Below are 19,861 nucleotides of genomic sequence, written 5' to 3'. Positions count from 1 at the left end.
AAACTTCGGAGAGGATTCCAAGAGCGAGGGGGACGATGCCTCAGCAGCTGCTGTGTACATGGCCAGCCAGGACATGCTCAGTATTGTGAGATTCACGTTAGGTTTCACCAGTCCGCTCAACCGACAGTCAACCAAACCTTCACTTCACAGCCCTCTGTTCCGAGTTCATTCACGTCTTACCATTTATCACAAGTGTAAAGATCAATTGCCAGGCAGCCACCAAATCTGGGCAACACAGGAAAGTAGTGGAAACAAATAACATATCAAATAGAGACTTGATTATCGTATCATTGTGTAACACATCTACGTGTTTATACCTGTGCAAGTACAAACTTTACTTCCCCTTTCAAACACTTTTTTTCTTTAATCTTTCATGGGAGGTGCCTGTCGCTGGCATTTGTTGCCCATCCCTAATTGCCCTTGAACTGAGTGGCTTGCTAGGCCATTTCAGAGGGCAGTTAAAAGTCAACGGCACTGCCGTGGGTCTGGAGTCACATGTAGGTCAGACCAGGGAAAGATGAAGGATTTCCTTCCCTAAAGGGATATTAGTGAACCAGATGGGCTTTTACAACAATCAGTGATAGTTGTCATGGTCACTAGATTCTATTAATTGAATTTAAACTCCACCAGCTGCAGTGGTGAAATTTGAACCTGTGCCCTAGAGTACTAACCTGGGCCTTTGGGTTAACTGGCCCAGTGATATTACCGCTATGCCAACATTTCCTAGATGTGTAAGGTGCAAACATCTGTGGCTTCAGCAGAGGTAGAGGCAGTTTGCTGTTTGCCTATTGTGTTTGCTGAGATAGCCATGACTGACATCCACCAAAGACTACCCCACCTGCATCTGTACAGGGGCTGAGTCAGTCATCGGGGCAGGAGGTAGCATGTGGGAACTTACTGAGTGGGTGTGGGTGTGTAGGGAGGGGGCGGGTGCAGACCGAGGGTGGTGGGCAACAGGAGAGGCTTTGAGCCGAGCCCCTATTTCCCCACCCCTTTTATCATGGTCCACCTGCCTTTCCCTGTTAGCAATGAACTGGAGAGCAGTGGGACAATCACTGGGCCAGGGTATCACAAATCCTGTTTGATGTGCCATTCATAGTGTGCAAGCTGAGAATGCACATGCACCTGAATTGGACACTCTGAGCAGGTAGTCACTCTTCCTACAAAGGAAGACATCATTGCAAAAGCCTGTGACATCACTCAACTCATGCACTAGACAGATGGACTCTTCCAATCTCTGCAAGTGTGCACAGTACCAGTGTATCAAACATCCTTTCCTGCTTCTCCAGCACTCTCCTCCGTCATCAGCCCCTGACTTATAGCATCTACATCCAGCTGAGCGGAGTTTAGATATCTTGCAACTCCAACACTCTCTACCTGGCTGCCCTGACTCCACTTTCTGCTCTTGTGGTATGTGATGTGAAAATCATCAGATAAACACTCAACCATCTACTTCACTAATCTCATCAAAGCGGGAGTACCTGAGCTGGTGCCTGATCTGCACGAGTCCTGGGGTTGAGTCATCACTGTCTTCCTGGACCATAGTTTATGGCATGCTTGAAGGCTCCGTTGGGAGATTAAAGACATGAATTAGAACTGTCAAGTTAAGAAGATATTAAGTGATCACTATGCACACGATCATATTTCATTCACTGCTGACATCAAACCAACAGGAGGGTTCAAAAGAAAGACTTGCATTTCTATAGCACCTTTCACAACCTCAGGTTATCCCAAAACGATTTACAGTTGCAGTGCAATAATTTTGAGGTGTGGTCACTGTTATAATGTAGGAAATGCTGCATTCAATTTGCACACAGCAAGCTCTGACAAACAGAAATGTGATAGTGATCAGAATATCTGGTTTAGTGGCGTTCCACGGGGCATAACAATCAGCCAGGGCACTGAGGATATTGTAGCATCGCAACGTTAAAATCCATCTGAGAAAGTAAACTGGGCCTTGACTTATCTCTTCTTTATTCTTTTACGGAATGTAAGTGTCGCTGGCTGGGCCCAGCATTTATTGCCCATCCCTAGTTGCCCCTTGAGAAGGTGGTGGTGAGCTGCCTTCTTGAACCGCTGCGGTCCATGTGGTGTAGGTACACCCACAGTGCTGTTAGGGAGGGAGTTCCAGGACTTTGACCCAGCGACGGTGAAGGAACGGTGATATATTTCCAAGTCAGGACGGTGAGTGGCTTGGAGGGGAATTCCCAGGTGGTGGTGTTCCCATCTGTCTGCTGCCCTTGTCTTTCTAGGTGGTAGTGGTCATGGGTTTGGAAGGTGCTGTTGAAGGAGCCTTGGTGAATTCCTGCAGTGCATCTTGTAGATGGTGCACACACTGCTGCTACTGTATGTCGGTGGTAAAGGGAATGAATATTTGTGGATGCGGTGCCAATCAAGTGGGCTGCTTTGTCCTGGACGGTGTCAAGCTTCTTGAGTGTTGTGGGAGCTGCACTCATCCAGGCAAGTGGAGAGTATTCCATCACATGTCTGACTTGTGCCTTGAAGATGGTGGACAGGCTCTGGGGAGTCAGGAGGTGAATTACATATGCAGAATTCCCAGCCTCTGACCTGCTCTTGTAGCAATAGCATTTATCTGACTGGTCTTGTTCTGCTTCTGGTCAATGGTAACCCCCAAAATGTTGATAATGGAGGATTCAGTGATGGTAATGCCATTGGATGTAAAGGGAAATGATTGGACTCTCTCTTGTTGGAGATGATCATTGCCTGGCACTTATATGGCTCAAATGTTACTTGCTACTTGTCAGCCCAAGCCTGGATATTGTCCAGGTTTCACTGCAGTTGGATATGAACTGCTTCTGTATCTGAGGAGTCGCAAATAGTGCCGAACATTGTGCAATCATCAGCGAACATCCGCACCTATGATGGACAGAAGGTCAGGGGAGATGGTGACACGGTGGTAATGTCACTGGACTTGTAATCCAGAAGCTCAGACTAATTCAAACCCCACTGTGGAATATAAAGCTAGTCTCAGTCATGGTGATCATGAAACTATCGTTGATTGTTGTAAAAATCCTCCTGGTTCACTAATGCCCTTTGGGGAAAGAAAATTTGCCATCCTTACCTGTTCTGGTCTCCAGACCACCCAATGTGGTTGACTCTGAAATGGCCTAGCAAGCCACTCAGCTGTATCAAACGAGTCTCAAAAGAGGAATGAAACTGGATGACCACCCGGCACTGACCTAGGTACCGGAAACAACAATGGCAAACTCAGCCCTGTTGATGCTACAATGTCCTCCTTACTAACATCTGGAGGCTAGTGCCAAAGTTGAGAGAGCTGTCTCAACAGACTAGTCAAGTAACAGCCTGACATAGTCATACTCACGGAATCATACCTCACAGCTAATGTCCCAGGCTCCACCCTCACCATCCCTGGGTATGTCCTGTCCCACCGGCAGGACAGATCCAGCAGAGGTGGGGGCACAGTGGTATACAGTCGGGAGGGAGTTTCCCTGGCAGACCTCAACATCGACTCTGGACCCCATGAAATCTCATGGCATCAGGTCAAACATGGGCAAGGAAACCTCCTGCTGATTACCACATACCGCATCCCCCACCAGCTGATGAATCAGTGCCTCCTCCATGTTGAACACCACTTGGAGGAAGCACTGAGGGTGACAAGGGCACAGAATGTACTCTGGGTGGGGGACTTCAATGTCCATCACCAAGAACCAAGAGTGGCTCGGTAGCACCACTACTGCCCGAGCTGGCCAAATCCTAAATGGCATAGCTGCTAGACTGGGTCTGCAGCAGGTGGTGAGGGAAAAAAATACTTGACCTCATCCTCACCAACCTGCCTGCCGCAGATACATCTGTCCATGACATTATCGGTAGGAGTGACCACCGCACATTGTGGAGATGAAGTCCCACCTTCACATTGAGGATACCCTCCATCGTGTTGTGTGGCACTACCACCGTGCTAAATGGAATAGATTTCAAACAGATCTAGCAACTCAAGGCTGGGCATCCATGAGGCACTGTGGGCCATCAGCAGCAGCAGAATTGTACTCAAACACAATCTGTAACCTCATGGCCCAGCATATCCCCCACTCTACCATTACCATCAAGCCAGGGGATCAACCCTGGTTCAATGAAGAGTGCAGGAGGACATGCCAGGAGCAGCACCAGGCATACCTAAAAATGAGGTGTCAACCTGGTGAAGCTATCACATAGGACTACTTGTGTGCCAAACAGCATAAGCAGCAGGTGATTGACAGAGCTAAGCGATCCCACAACCAACGGATCAGATCTAAGCTCTGCAGTCCTGCCACATCCAGTCATGAATAGTGGTGGACAGTTAAACAACTCACTGGAGGAGGAGGCTCCACAAATATCCCCATCCTCAATGATGGGTCAGTGCAAAAGATAAGACTGAAGCTACAATCTTCAGCCAGAAGTGGATGACCCATCTCAGCCTCCTCCCGAGGTCCCCAGCATCACAGATGCCAGTCTTTAGCCAATTCAATTCACTCCATGTGATATCAAGAAACGGCTGAAGGCACTGGATACTGCAAAGGCTAATGGCCCTGTCAACATTCCAGCAACAGTACTGAAGACTTGTGCTCCAGAACTTGCTGTGCCCCTAGCCAAGCTGTTCCAGTACAGCTAAACACTGGCATCTACCCGGCTATGTGGAAAATTGCCCAGATATGTCCTGTACCCAAAAAGCAGGACAAATCCAACCCGGCCAATTACTGCCCCATCAGTTAACTCTCAATCATCAGTAAAGTAATGGAAGGGGTCATCAACAGTGCTATCAAGTGACATTTGCTTAGCAATAACCTGCTCTGCCATTCAACTAGATCATGGCTGATCGTCTACCTTGACACCATTTCCCTGCACTATCCCTGTATCCCTTAAACAGCAATGCTATAATGATCAGATAATCCATTTCAGATTGAGGGATGCGTTTTGGCCAGGACACCAGGTATAACACACCACCCTGCCCAGCCCTGCACCACCCCCGCACCCCACCTCCTCCCCATCCCAAACCATTCTTTTTTGACATTGTGCAACTGGATCTTTTGCGTCTACTTGAGAAGGCAGCCAACAGCTTTGGAATGGGAGTGGGAGGGGAAGCAGGCAGATGGGAAAAGGTGGAATGTGCCTTTCTATTTGTGTTTACACTAAGGATTTTCCTTCTCTTTCAGGATGTTGCCTGGAATCGATGGCTAAGATGGTCCCAGCATTTCCTTTGCAATGAACAACAGCAGTCTTGGTGCAGAGCAGGCCTGCAACATCACCTACAATCAGGGGGCGGTGCCACTGGTCACCGTTTACTGCCTGGTTCTTGCCATCGGGGCGCCGGCCAACCTACTGACCTTGTGCCTTTCCTTGCTAAAGATCTGGAAGAAGAATGTGCTGTCGGTATACCTGTTCACCCTCTCACTGTCCGACCTGCTCTACATGGGCACCATCCCGCAGTGGATCCTCTATGTAAAGAACCAAAATCGGTGGACTCAGAGTGACACCGCCTGTCAGCTCACCGGCTTCATCTTCTTCAACAACCTGTACATCAGCATCCTGCTCCTTTGCTGTATCTCTGTGGATCGCTGCCTTGTCGTTCTCCACCCCATCAAAGCGCAGTGGCGTCGCCGACGACGGACGGCTGTGTTGGTCTGTGTTTGCGTCTGGCTTCTGGTGATGGTCACCCACCTCCCCGTCTTCTTTCTGTCAAAGGTGAAGAGTAGCGATGCCAAGAACGATTCATGCTTCGAGACCTTTCCCATGCCCGAGCTGGTGGCCAAGTTCAACTACGCCAGGTTCTGTGTGGGTTTCTGTGTTCCCCTTTTCATCCTGGCTCTCACCAACCTGCTGATTTTCCGAAGGATCCGTGACAGCCAGTGTCTCAACCCACGCGAAAAGACCAAGGTGAAGTACCTGGCCATTGCCATAATATTCATCTTCCTCTGCTGCTTTGCCCCATACCACATCATCCTCCTCAGCAGAGCCATCGCCTTCTCCCTCTACTCGGACAGCTGCTGGTTCGAACAAAAGATTTATGCTGTCTCCACTCTCTTCCTTTGCTTCTGCACAATCAACAGTGCCATAAACCCAATCCTCTATATGTTCTCCTGTGAGAGTGTGAGGCAGGAACTACGGAGAGACTTCCAATCCATCAGGCAGTGTAGTATCTGGCGCAGAAACGGGTTGGACAGCTGCATTTTGAGAAACGGAAATACTTCAGGGACATCCACATACAGAATGGAACAAATCACCAGTGAAATATGACCAGGGATTGGCTAAAGATCTTCTCATGCCAACCAAAATTCAACACCAGCTCAATTAAACAAAACTGCACATTAAAGTGGGGATTAATATTCAATAGGCCCATATTAGAAACTTGGTGGTGTTCTGGGAATAATGTATACATTTCTGTGCAGGCTCCCAACATCCAAGGCTCCCACTGGTTACATGAGGTTTGGACATGACCCCCACAGTTCATTCACAGGATGGGTGAGGGGAACTTGTGTGAACCTAATGTGCTGGAGCACTTATCTGACTACCTCCACCCTTGGACACTGCCTAGATGGGAAAAGAACAGGGGGAGCATGGGGGTCACAATACATTGGCTCCCAATCTCATCTAATGTAAGTCTTGAAACCACGACAGGTGGTGTTGGCAGCATTCTGGAATGCTGAAGTGTTTTCTCAGCGATTGCTCTGTTATACCAGGATTATTCAGCTGAGAATTATATGGAATTGTCAGGGTTCAGGGAATGGTGTGAATCCAAAGTGAAGAACCAGGCAGAGAAAATCTTGTATTACATTACCCTCTGCCTAGGTAGATGAGCAATGACAACGTGATTCAGTCAGCCAGAATCAGACCATTCCCACAAGAATGGGCATTTATCTATGTGATTGCTCCTTATTGACAGGCATCTGCCAGTAATAGTCATGGGCTCTCTGGAGCCTGGATGAGAATCTAGTTGAAGAAAGGTGAATGACAAAGATCCTGAATCTGGGGCAGCTTGGGATCAATACCCAAAGGGTTCACACCAGAATTGGTACAAGCTGATAGCTTCACTCAGACAGCTAGACGCAGCAAAAGGCAAATGAATATTATTGTACAGTGGGCGATGGTTTCCTCTATTCAGTGGTTATAGTTAGGTTCTAAAGCAGTCATAGGAACAGGAGGAGTCCAATCAGCCACTCCAGCCTGTTCTATTATTTCAGGAGATCGTGGTAGATCTACATTATAACTCAATCCCACTGCATTGACTCTACCCTTTTACAGGGTCAACTATCAATCTAAGATTTAAAATTATTAACTGAGAGAACACCTACTGCTTTCTGTGGGAGACAGCTCCACATTTCTACCACCCTTTGGATGAAAAAATGTTTCCTAACCTCTCTCCTGAATGATGTGTCTCTGGTTTTAAGGTTGTAAGGGCATAAAAAATAGGAGCAGGAGTAGACCAATCAGCCCCTCAAGCCTGCTCTGCCATTCAACATGATCCACTTCCCTGCCCAGTCCCCATATCCCTTGATTCCCTGGGAGATTAAACATCTGTCTATCCCAGCCTTGAATATATGTAATAATGGAGCATCCACAACCTTCTGGGATAGAGAATTCCAAGGATTTTCAACCTTTTGAGTGAAAAAAAAATTCCTCATCTCAGGCCTAAATGATTGACCTCTTACCCTGAGACGCTGCCACAATGTTCTGGATTCCTCAATCAGGCACAACAATCTCATAGCTCCTTCACCATGTAGGCTTCAATGAGATCAACTCTCATTCTTCTAAACTCCAGAGAATATAGGTCCAGTTTACTCAGCCTCTCATCATAAGACAACCCCCTCATCCCAGGAACCAATCTAGTGAAGTGTTGCTGTACCTGTCCTGGTTGAAAACACTGTGTTGTACCTGTCCTGGAAGTGTTTGATGGGGACGGTGTAGAGGGAGCTTTACTCTGTATCTAACCCCATGCTGTATCTCTCCTGGGAGTGTTTGATGGGGACAGTGTAGAGGGAGCTTTACTCTGTATCTAACCCCGTGCTGTACCTGCCCTGGGAGTGTTTGATGGGGACAGTGTAGAGGGAGCTTTACTCTGTATCTAACCCCGTGCTGTACCTGTCCTGGGAGTGTTTGATGGGGACGGTGTAGAGGGAGCTTTACTCTGTATCTAACCCCGTGCTGTACCTGTCCTGGGAGTGTTTGATGGGGATAGTGTAGAGGGAGCTTTACTCTGTATCTAACCCCGTGCTGTACCTGTCCTGGGAGTGTTTGATGGGGACGGTGTAGAGGGAGCTTTACTCTGTATCTAACCCCGTGCTGTATCTCTCCTGGGAGTGTTTGATGGGGACAGTGTAGAGGGAGCTTTACTCTGTATCTAACCCCGTGCTGTACCTGTCCTGGGAGTGTTTGATGGGGACAGTGTAGAGGGAGCTTTACTCTGTATCTAACCCCGTGTTGTACCTGTCCTGGGAGTGTTTGATGGGGACAGTGTAGAGGGAGCTTTACTCTGTATCTAACCCCGTGCTGTACCTGTCCTGGGAGTGTTTGATGGGAGTGAGATGTTACTGAGTATTTCCTTTGTTAGTTCTGACATTCTTGATCTTAATGAACGAGAAAATGGAAACAAAAATTGATAAATTATTATGAAAAAATTGAATTGGACTAAACATTGTGTGGAGAGGAATGACAGAATATTGGGAACATAGGAAATAAGAGCAGGAGTAGGCCACTCGGCCCCTCGAGCCTGCTCTGCCATCCCAACAGGTCATGGCTGATCTTCGATCTCAACGTCATTTTCCCACACTATCCCCATATCCCTTAATGTCTTTACTATCCAGAAATCTATTGATCTCCATCCTGAATATATTAAATGGCTGAGCCTCCATAACCCTCTGAGTGAAGAAATTCCTCCTCATTTCAGTCTTAAGTGTCCTGCCCCTTATTCTGAGACTGTGTCCCCTGGTTCTAGACCCTCAACCAGGTGAAGCATCCTCCCTGCATCTACCTTGTCAAGCTATGTAAGAATTTGTATGTTTCAATGAGATCACCTCTCATTCTCCTAAACCCTAGAGAATACAGGCCCAGTTTTCTCAATCCCTCCTTGTAGGGCAATCCTGCCATCCCAGGAATGAGCCTGTTGAACCTTCATTGCACTGCCTCTGTGGCAAGTATATCCTTCCTTAAACGAGACAACCAAAACTGTACGTAATATTCTCAACAAGGCTCTATTCAATTGCATCAAGATTTCTCTACTCAAGTCCTCTTGCAATAAAGGCCAACATATCATTTGCTTATTGCAGTAATATATATATATATATATCATATATGATTAGGGCTGTACATTCAGATAGCGCATGTGTAGAAAATATATTGCATAAATCCTGCTTTGCAATGACATACCTTTAGTTAAGGGTTTGAATAAATATCATCTCAGGGACTCTGATTGGATGAATTCTCAGGAACGTTGATTGGATCATCCCTAAGTGACTGTAATTGAATCATATACAGGTCTACACACATGTACAAACAAACACAAAAACACACACACAAACACTCACACACAGGCACATGGGGCTGGTTTTAAGGCAACCCATCGTGGTGGTCGCCTGGTGGTCTGTCCTACTTAATCAGGGTGGGGCCCTGTGTCAATCTCCCAGCACCTGAGGAGCATCCCCCGATTAAATCGGAGGGCAGAAGGGGTTAACATGGAATTTGTGGTGGCTGGTGGCAGGGTGTCAATGAGGCTCACTCCTGCCAATTGACACCCGTTATTCTTGGGACCACTGCAATTTAGTGGTGAGTTATCAGTGAGAATTGGCAGTTCCATGCTGAGAATCACAGAATCACACTATGCAGAAGAGGGCCTTCGGCCCATCGAGTCTGCACCGACACGTGAGAAACACCTGACCTACCTACCTAATCCCATTTACCAGCACTTGGCCCATAGCCTTGAATGTTATGACGTGCCAAGTGCTCATCCAGGTACTTTTTAAAGGATATGAGGCAACCCGCCTCCACCACCCTCCCAGGCAGTGTATTCCAGACCGTCACCACCCTCTGGGTAAAAAAGTTTTTCCTCACATCCCCCCTAAACCTCCTGCCCCTCACCTTGAACTTATGCCCCTTTGTGACTGACCCTTCAACTTAGGGGAACAGCTGCTCCCTATCCACCCTGTCCATGCCCCTCATAATCTTGTACACCTCGATCAGGACGTCCCTCAGTCTTCTCTGCTCCAACGAAAACAATCCAACCTTTCGTCATAACTTAAATGTTTCATCCCAGGCAACATCCTGGTGAATCTCCTCTGCACCCCCTCCAGTGCAATCACATCCTTCCTATAATGTGACCAGAACTGCACACAGTACTCCAGCTGTGGCCTCACCAAGGTTCTATACAATTCCAACATGACCTCCCTACTTTTGTAATCTATGCCTCGATTGATAAAGGCAAGTGTCCCATATGCCTTTTACACCACCCCACTAACATGCCCCTCCACCTTCAGAGATCTATGGACACACATGCCAAGGTCCCTTTGTTCCTCAGAACTTCCTTGTGTCATGCTGTTCATTGAATACTTCCTTGTCAAATTACTCCTTCCAAAGTGTATCACCTTACACTTTTCAGGGTTAAATTCCATCTGTCACTTATCTGCCCATTTGACCATCCCATCTATATCTTCCTGTAGCCCAAGACACTTCGCCTCACTGTTAACCGCCCGGCCAATCTTCGTGTGCAATCAGCAATGACAGGAAAAGAAAAGGATGAGAAAGTTGGAGGAGAGAGCATGAAATTAATCAAAAGTATCAGTTTCTACTAAATATCAGAAAGTGAAACACATCATAGGACTTTCCGACCTTTGCCAATTAAGTCGGTTAATACTTCCTGTTAACATAATCTCAGGCCTGAATGAAACCACACGTTTATTTTCATGCTATTGTGAGTTTGCATCAAATCTTGGTCAATGTGGCACGTTCAGTCATGGAAGAATAAAGAGTAAAGAATAAGTTGCTCTGTGATCCATCATCTATGTGTTCAGTGTTAAACCTTATCATTTTAATGCCATTTTAAAAAAGGGATTAAATATTTGATGTATACTCTGCCTTTGATGTCTGATTTCTGAAGTTATCTGATTCTGATCTAGGTTTTCTCTTTCTGTGTCAGACCCCACCTTGCTCCACACTGTTTTCTCAGAATATTTCTTCGAGAGGATGTGTGTAGATGTCAAGAAAGGTAGAAAAAAAAATGCAAGTTTGAAATAAAGCCAGGAAATGCTGGGAGAACACAGTGGATCTGCCCAAACCTGGGAGACAACATGGAATTTCCGATGGAGACTCCCCATCAGAATCTCTCCTGCTTCCATCCTTGACATGACCATCCTGGTCCACACACCGTGCAACCAACTCTACCCAAACCTTCACAAACCAACTCACAATTCCATTTCCAACCAAGAAAAAAATGGGGGTGCATTCAGAGAATAATGATTTGAGGCGATCTATTTTGGACTTGTACAAGACTTTGGTTAGACCTTACTTGGAATACTGAGTCTAGTTTTGGTCTCTTCAAATGGTGGGTGCTTTTAGATTTCGGAAAGAGTGCAGAGGAGGGACACTAGACTAATCAGAGGGTCTTTTCCAGCCTGTCAATGCTCACATGTCTTTAAGAACATGCCAAGTTCCTGAGAACAAGTATACAAGCATTTCCAGAGGATGTACTTTTCAATATGGGCTTTTAACACCTGGTTTTAGTGCAGACTGAATGGATGGAGTAAGATTTGGCACACTTAATGAAGGAGGAATGCAGTCAATGCAATTGAGAGAAAATTAGAGACTTATTTGGGATCGATACGTTACTTAAGAAAGGACTGATTTTATTAAAACACCATTACAGCAAAGGACAAAGGTTAAACATTGCTTAGTTTTACAGGCCTGCTTATTGATCCAAGATATGCAGACGAAGTGAATGTGGCAGGCTAGCTTGCTCTAAGTTTGATACAGACAATGACAGATAAGCTGAGAATAGAAACTGACAACTTCTTTGCCGAAATGTGAAAAGACAAATATAAACTCCAGCTGGTCCTCCCCTGTAACGATTTTAATTTCAGATAGAAAAATCCAGGCTTACAATGATTCCAGCCAAGCACAAGAATCCATCAAGTGAGGAGTTTTCAAGCAAGGAATTAACCCCTCAGAACAGAGGAACTGATCGCTCTGGGTTGGAATTTCAGTTTTCAGGTCAAGTTACATGAAAAACTGATGTATCTCAATGTCAATAAAATTATTTTGTTGCACTAACAATTGATTCTAAGATAATCTTCACACATCCTGCCTAGACAGTACTGAACCACAGAGTAAAGCTCCTTCTGCATTGTCCCCGTCAAACACTCCCAGGACAGATACAGCACAGGGTTAGATACAGAGTAAAGCTCCCTCTACACTGTCCCCATCAAACACTCCCAGAACAGGTACAGCACGGGGTTAGATATAGAGTAAAGCTCCCTCTACACTGTCCCCATCAAACAATCCCAAGACAGGTACAGCTCGGGGTTAGATACAGAGTAAAGCTCCCTCTACACTGTCCCCATCAAACACTCCCAGGACAGGTACAGCACAGGGTTAGATACAGAGTAAAGCTCCCTCTACACTGTCCCCATCAAACACTCTCAGGAAATGTACAAGACGGGGTTAGATACAGAGTAAAGCTCCATCTATACTGTCCCAAACAAACACTCTCAGGACAGGTACAGCACAGGGTTAGATACAGAGTAAAGCTCCCTCTACACTGTCCCCATCAAACACTCCCAGGACAGGTACAGCACGGGGTTAGATATAGAGTAAAGCTCCCTGTACACCGTCCCCATCAAACACTCCCAGAACAGGTACAGCACAGGGTTAGATACAGAGTAAAGCTCCCTCTACACTGTCCCCATCAAACACTCTCAGGAAATGTACAAGACGGGGTTAGATACAGAGTAAAGCTCCATCTATACTGTCCCAAACAAACACTCCCAGGACAGGTACAGCACAGGGTTAGATACAGAGTAAATCTCCCTCTACACTGTCCCAAACAAACACTCCCAGGACAGGTACAGCACAGGGTTAGATACAGAGTAAAGCTCCCTCTATGCTGTCCCATCAAACACTCCCAGGACAGGTACAACACGGGGTTAGATACAGAGTAAAGCTCCCTCTACACTGTCCCCATCAAACACTCCCAGGACAGGTAGAGCACGACGTTAGATATAGAGTAAAGCTCCCTCTACACTGTCCCCATCAAACACTCCCAGGACAGGTACAGCACAGGGTTAGATACAGAGTAAAGCTCCCTCTATACTGTCCCCATCAAACACTCCCAGGACAGGTGCAGCACGGGGTTAGATATAGAGTAAAGCTCCCTCTACACTGTCCCCATCAAACACTCCCAGGACAGGTACAGCACGGGGTTAGATACAGAGTAAAGCTCCCTCTACACTGTCCCCATCAAACACTCCCAGGACAGGTAGAGCACGGCGTTAGATACAGAGTAAATCTCCCTCTACACTGTCCCCATCAAACACTCCCAGGACAGGTAGAGCACGGCGTTAGATACAGAGTAAAACTCTGATATTCAATGCTGACAAATATACTGAACCTCAAACCTCAGAACCTATGCAACATTAATGTGAAGCTTTTGGTTTTTTTTGCATTTGCTGCCTGTTTTGAATTTGGTTCATGTATCATCTAAAGCAGCCACGATGACCACAGCTCTACATTGTGTTACCTTTAATGTTACCTGAAGAGGAAATAAGCCAGCCAGTTTTATAGATTAAAGTCAGTTTAGAGCCTAAATTGGGTCAAAGGAAAGTAGGCGCCATGGCGAGGCACTCTATAGATAATTCCATTAGTCCTCCAGCAGTGGATGAACCTTACAGCATGCTAGTGAGTGTAAGAATGTGGTGAATATATTCATGGAAGTTTCTTGCTTTAAGTAATTCTTATACTATTCAGCTCGCCTGGTTTTACAAACCCATGATATCGATTGGCCCTGGATATCATCCAATCAGAAGCCACGTTCCTGAAGTTTCCTGGTGTATGTAGCCAATGGGTGGGAAGGTGCTGGTCAGGGCAGGCTTCCTGGTAAAACTGGGCATAACACATAACACTCCATCAGCACGCTGTGTGACCAATACGATCCACTCTCTTCTGGCAAGTTCCAAATCTGGGCACTGGGCATGTGACAGGCAGAGGCTTGGTGGCAAAATTGAGGAGGTGGAGCCATTCTGGTCACTTGATTCATGCCTCCTGGCTGCTGAGTGACAGGTGCCAGGTGCAAGGCAGCCTCAGAATTTAACACAGTACCCGTATGACAGAAGAATTAACTTTCATTACTGGACACAACAGACTTATGCACAAATGGCACAAGGCTTCTTCAAGGCTGTTTCACACAGTACTGTTAGATCTTACATGGCCCCTATAATATAGCCTTTCATTCTCCTTTATATATGTTTCTGTCTTTTTAGTATGTAATTCCATTGTTTCATATGTCTTTGGAACCGTACCTTTCCTATTATATCCGTACCTTTCATGTTGCCAATATTGTCAGTAACTTTTGGGAAAAATAAACACACTGCTTAGCCTTGCTTATCTGGCTACTTGTAAACAGACAAACATCCCTTTGAAATCCAAACGATCCTTTCACTTGTCAAAAATGCAAATTTCCTTCACACCTTACATGCTTAGGCAGCATCCATGTTTATTCATTAGCATTTCCAGTACATTTCTACACCTAGGGCAGGATTTTCCCGTCAGTGAGCAGGGGGCGGGGCCCACTCACCAACACATAAAATGACACGTGGTGATGTCCGGCAGAACCCCCGATGTCACCGCGCCCCATTTAAATTTTCCAGTAGGCGGGGGTGCAGCAAAATCAGCTTTGCCCCTGTTGACCTGTCAATGGCCAATTGAGGCCATTGACAGAGTCATTTAAGTAATTAATGGACCTGCCCGTCCAACCTTAAGGCTGGCGGGCAGACCGAGAACCCTAGCGGGAATTAGAAAAAGCATCAAACCTCATCCACGGGTGGGTTGAGGTTCCATGTAGGCTTTTAAAAAATTATTAAGGATTTTTTTAAAATTGTGGACATGTCCTAACTCATGTGACAGTGTCACATGAGGGGACATGTCAGGAATTGTTTTTTTTTCTATTTTTAATATTTGTGACAGAACAGTCGATCTCCCTGAGGCTGAACTTAGCTTCAGGAAGATGAGTACAATCCTTCGTGCGCATGTGTGAATGAGCACACTCTCGGATTTAGGGATTCCACCCACTACCCCTCCCACACAGGGAGTACATAGCGCTTCCCGTCAGGTGTAATGCTGAGCGGGCCTTAGTTGGCCCACCCATGTAAAATGGCGCTGCGCCCCCGATTGGGGGCACCGATCAGAAGTGCGCGTGTACGCGCCCGCAATTCAACTTCACCCCCGACGGGGGCAAGATCCTGCCCCTAGCTCCTTTTGAGGATTGCAGTCTACCTGATTCCAAATTTAATTAAGCCACACAGAGCAAACCACCTACACTCACACTCATAAACCTACTAAGTAAGGGCTTCCCGCAGAGGACGTGGCTGATGACACCATTGCAGCTGCCTCAGACCGCAGCAGAGTGAAGGTACAGCAAGGCTTGTACTGCAATTTGAACCTTAGTGGAACACACCATCGGGCTGCTGAGAATAAAGTTCTGGTGCCTGGACCGGTCTGGTGGAGCCCAGCAATACAGCCCACAGAGGGTGTCATGCATCGTCGTCACCTGCTGTGCCCTTTACAACCTGGCGCTGTAATGGGGAGAGGAGCTGGCTGAGGAGGAGATGGAGGTTTCTTCTGATGAGGCGGATATCGACCCTACCGCTATGTCTTGTTGCTCCCCAGACATCCACAGCGGAGGTGGGGGCAGCCTGCTGACTGCAACGCCCTGTCTGTGGTGACCTTGGCGGGCGTCCTCTGGAGGGCCGAGACCCGGCCTGCTTTCGGGGTCCTGCTGTGTGGCACCCTCCTCAGTCTGTGGAGCTGAAGCTGCTGGGGTCACAGGGAGAGGGGAGTCGGATTGACTGGACACTCCTGGAGTCACCTGGATGGATGGGCCCCGGAGCGTGCACCTGCTGATCTTCCTCCCTTTGGGTGCCCGGGGGCCCCTGGCTGACTCCATGAGCGGAAGGGGGAGCTGGGGTGAGATTGAGCTGCCCAGCACCCCTCTTGCATACACGCTGCTGGAGGCCAACTATAGCACCAGTGATAGAGTTGAGCCCGTGCAGCAGTGCAGGAGTGACGTCCTGGACCAAGGTCTCCATGGCGGCCGCCATCCTATCAGTGTTGACTTCGGTGCATTGGCAATGCCGGCGCTATCACCTCAGATTGAAGGCGGACATACTCCTCCATCGTGCTTGGCAATCTGAGCAGTGCAGCGGACATTCCCTGAATGTTCCTGAGCTTGTCTTTGCAGCTCCAGCAACTGTGACATGACCGAGTCCAGAGGCTCCTCATCTGACTCAGGTTCAGCAGATTTCTGAGCTCCAGCAATTTCCCGAGTGCTGGGTACCTGGGAAGTCCCTGCTTCCACCTGCTGTGGGTCAGACAGTGAGATGTGCTCACCAGATTGTGATCCCGAGGCTGCGCTAAAACTAGGTCCCACCGAGGTGTGTGTTACTGTGCTGGTGGAGGGTGTGAGTGAGCACTGTTATAGGACTTCAATTAGGGTGTCATCAGATTCCTCTTCAGAGGTTTCTTCGGGGTTGGATTGGAGGCCCTGGGTCATGGATTCTGTCGACTGTTTCCCAGATGTGCCTGTGAAAGCAAGGGGAGATAATTAGTGCCTGGCAGTGGCCTGTGAAACAGGACACATCACTCACAGCATGGTTATCTGATGGGTGTTGCACTGCTGGACCCTCACTTGGTAGAGCAGTGCTGACCTCACCATCAGCACAGGACTGGCTGAGATCCTCGCCGGACAGCTGGATGGTTCTGTTTTCAAAGTCTGAGAGAATCTGGATTTCAGACATTCCGCCACAGATCTGCGACCTTTCTCTCTCTTGTCCACCAGCTTGTTCTGCAGGGAAAGAGAGGGAGAGAGTATAAGCAGCATGCCTGCCAGGCCAGATGATAAGTATGCCTGGCATGTGTGGGTGGTCCCACGATGGGATGAAGACAATGAAGGTGTGTATGAGAGAGTGAATGGTGATGTCCCTTGAACTGGCAGTGAGTGAGATCCTTATGGATGTGTGATGGGTTTATGAGTGTGTGAGTTGAGAGTGATGAGAAGAATGACTTACCTGGCAGAACAGAGGAGATCATTTATCCCTTTTTGGCACTGGGTGGCTGTCTTCTTTAGTGGGACATTGGTGCTGACCATTGCTGCCACCACCTCCCATGCCAGATTAATGATGCTGCTGCCCATCCTGCAGCCAGAGCGGGGATAGAGAACATCACGGCGGGCCTCCCCTGTGTCCAAAAGGCACTCAAGTGATGCTTCATTAAACTTAGGGCTGCAGTGTTCCTGCCCTTCAAGGTCATGTCTTCTTTGCAGCAGTCCTGGGCTGGAAGCACTGAGAAGTGTGTGCACAGCTGCACATTAAATATGGCGTCCGGTGAGGTGACGGAGCCTTGGTGAATTCCTGCAGTACATCTTGTAGATGGTACACACACTGCTGCTACTGTGCGTCAGTGGTGGAGGGAGTGAGTGTTTGTGGATGGGGTGCCAATTAAGCGGCTGCTTTGTCCTGGATGGTGTCAAGTTTCTTGAGGGTTGTGGGAGCTGCTCTCATCCATGCAAATGGGGAATATTCCATCACACTCCTGACTTGTGCCTTGTAGATGACAGACAGGTTTTGGGGAGTCAGGAGGTGAGTTACTCACTGCAGGATTCCCAGCTTCTGACCTGCTCTTGTAGCCACAGTATTTATATGGCTGGGTCCAGTTCAGTTTCTGGTCAATGGTAACCCCCAGGATGTTGATGGTGGGGGATTCAGTGATGGTAATGCCATTGAACATCAAGGAGTGATGGTTGGACTCTCTCTTGTTGGAGATGGTCATTGCCTGACACTTGTGTGGTGTGAATGTTACTTGCTACTTGTCAGCCCAAGCCTAGATATTGTCCAGGTCTTGCTGCATTTTGACATGGACTGCTTCAGTATCTGAGGAGCCACGAATGATGCTGATGTCATCAGCAAACTTGGAAATATTACATTTGGTTCCCACATCCAAGTCATTCATTTGGATTGTGAATATATGGGGCCCAAGCGATGATTCTTGTGGTACACCACTAGTCACAGCCTGCTAACCTGATCTGTTTATCTCTACTGTCTGTTTTCTGTTCGTTAACCAGTCCCCAATGCATGCCAGTATATTACCCTTAATCCCATGTGTTCTAATTTTGCTTTCTAACCTCTTATCAAAAGCTTTCTGAAAATCCAAATACACCATATCCATTGGTTCTCCCTTATCTATCCTGCTAGTAACAGTCTCAAGAAAATCCAACAGGTTTTTCAAACATGACTGCCCAATCACACCATTATTTTCTAAGTGCCCAGTTATCACATCCTTTATTATAATTCTAGCATTTCCCCTGTTACTGATGTCAGGCTAACAGGGCTGTCGTTCCCTGTTTGCTCTTTCCCTCCTTTTCTGAACAGTGGGGTGACATTTGATACCTTCTAATCCTCAGGCAGCGTTCCAGAATCTGTAGAATTTGTAAAGATGGGGCCTGGAACTCTGCGGGATGCTAATCAGAGTCGAATTGTCACTCCGCTCCTACTTTCCTCCCTGGAAATCTTTTCGATCCTGTCTCACTCGACGTTCTGACTCTGGCCGGGGAATAACCGTGCAGGGTAGCACGTTCCTGAGACTTTCAGACAAGCGCTGGGGAATCGAATGGAAGAAGACCACACCTGCTTTTTTACAGCACTAGCTGCAGTAACTCAGGTAAGTTTAAAGCTCCCAGCCACTTTGAAGCCTGGGAAAAGGTAGGCTTGTCAGGTAAGTGGTTAGAATTTTGGGGAGGGTGGTTGGAGAGTCAGGGGGGAGGTTGGAGAGTCAGGGGTGAGGTTGGAGAGTCAGGGGGGAGGTTGGAGAGTCAGGGGTGAGGTTGGAGAGTCAGGGGGGAGGTTGGAGAGTCAGGGGTGAGGTTGGAGAGTCAGGGGGCAGGTTGGAGAGTCGGGGTGAGGTTGGAGAGTCAGGGGGGAGGTTGGAGAGTCAGGGGGAGGTTGGAGAGTCAGGGGGAGGTTGGAGAGCTGTGGGGTGGGACAGTGGGGATCTGGGGAGCAGGGGTTGCGATCGGGTCAGGTTGGGCCTGGGAGTGGCTTGTCGGGGGCTGGAGGGGTCGAGGGGCTTTGGGGGAAGTTGCGCAGGGTGGAGCCCAGTGAGAAAGGGTAGTCAGGTAGTGGGGGAAGTCCACTGGGGGTTTGGGGGAAATCCTGTGGGGAGGAGGGGAGTCCAGTGGGGGTGGAGGGTGGAGTCCTGTGGTGGGGGGGGAGGTAGCTGGAGTGGTTGGGAGAGTCCCTTGGTGGTTCAGTGGGGTGGGCGGAATTCCATGGGGGGTCGGTGTGTGTCTCTTACAATGGTTAAGAGCTAAAAGTGGTTTTAATTCTTCGAATATTTTCTGGGGTATCTATTGATGTAAGACCATTTAAAGTTTGCAATTTAAATCGGATGGTTCCCAGTGCAGGGCAATTGCCCATCAGAAGTTTGCACTTCCTGGGCAAATACCATGCAATCCTTAGCTGGGAACTTCTAGGAGTGGGGGTGGGTTTCCCCAGTGTAATGTTGGGCTACTCCCCAGTTACACTGCCCTGGAGCTTGGAAGTTACAGCTCATGATCACCAAATGCATCCAGTATCTCCAAAGCCACCTCCTTTAATATTCT

The 19,861-nt window shown here is 47.7% G+C and overlaps 1 protein-coding gene across 3 annotated transcripts in view; it reads left to right on the top strand.

The window, feature by feature from the left end:
* LOC121292179 (probable G-protein coupled receptor 132) overlaps window positions 1-12,247 on the top strand; it is a 92,228-nt gene extending 79,981 nt beyond the window's left edge. For 2 of the 3 annotated variants that reach the window (XR_005946208.1, XR_005946207.1), the window contains exons 3-4: window positions 5,169-6,608; window positions 11,138-12,247. Coding sequence is in view for 1 of the 3 variants with exons in the window: in XM_041213829.1 (XP_041069763.1) it covers window positions 5,218-6,249 (1,032 nt within the window). In the remaining 2 variants the exon portion in view is untranslated. Of the gene's footprint in view, window positions 1-5,168; window positions 7,834-11,137 lie in introns of those variants that run through there. The other variant, XM_041213829.1, reaches the window with a different exon arrangement.
* Window positions 12,248-19,861: the final 7,614 nt, after the last annotated feature.

Source organism: Carcharodon carcharias, chromosome 20 (assembly GCF_017639515.1).
Source record: "Carcharodon carcharias isolate sCarCar2 chromosome 20, sCarCar2.pri, whole genome shotgun sequence".
Taxonomy (NCBI): domain Eukaryota; kingdom Metazoa; phylum Chordata; class Chondrichthyes; order Lamniformes; family Lamnidae; genus Carcharodon; species Carcharodon carcharias.
Note: the sequence above shows the minus strand (reverse complement) of the source record. Positions and strands in the feature narration are given on the sequence as shown.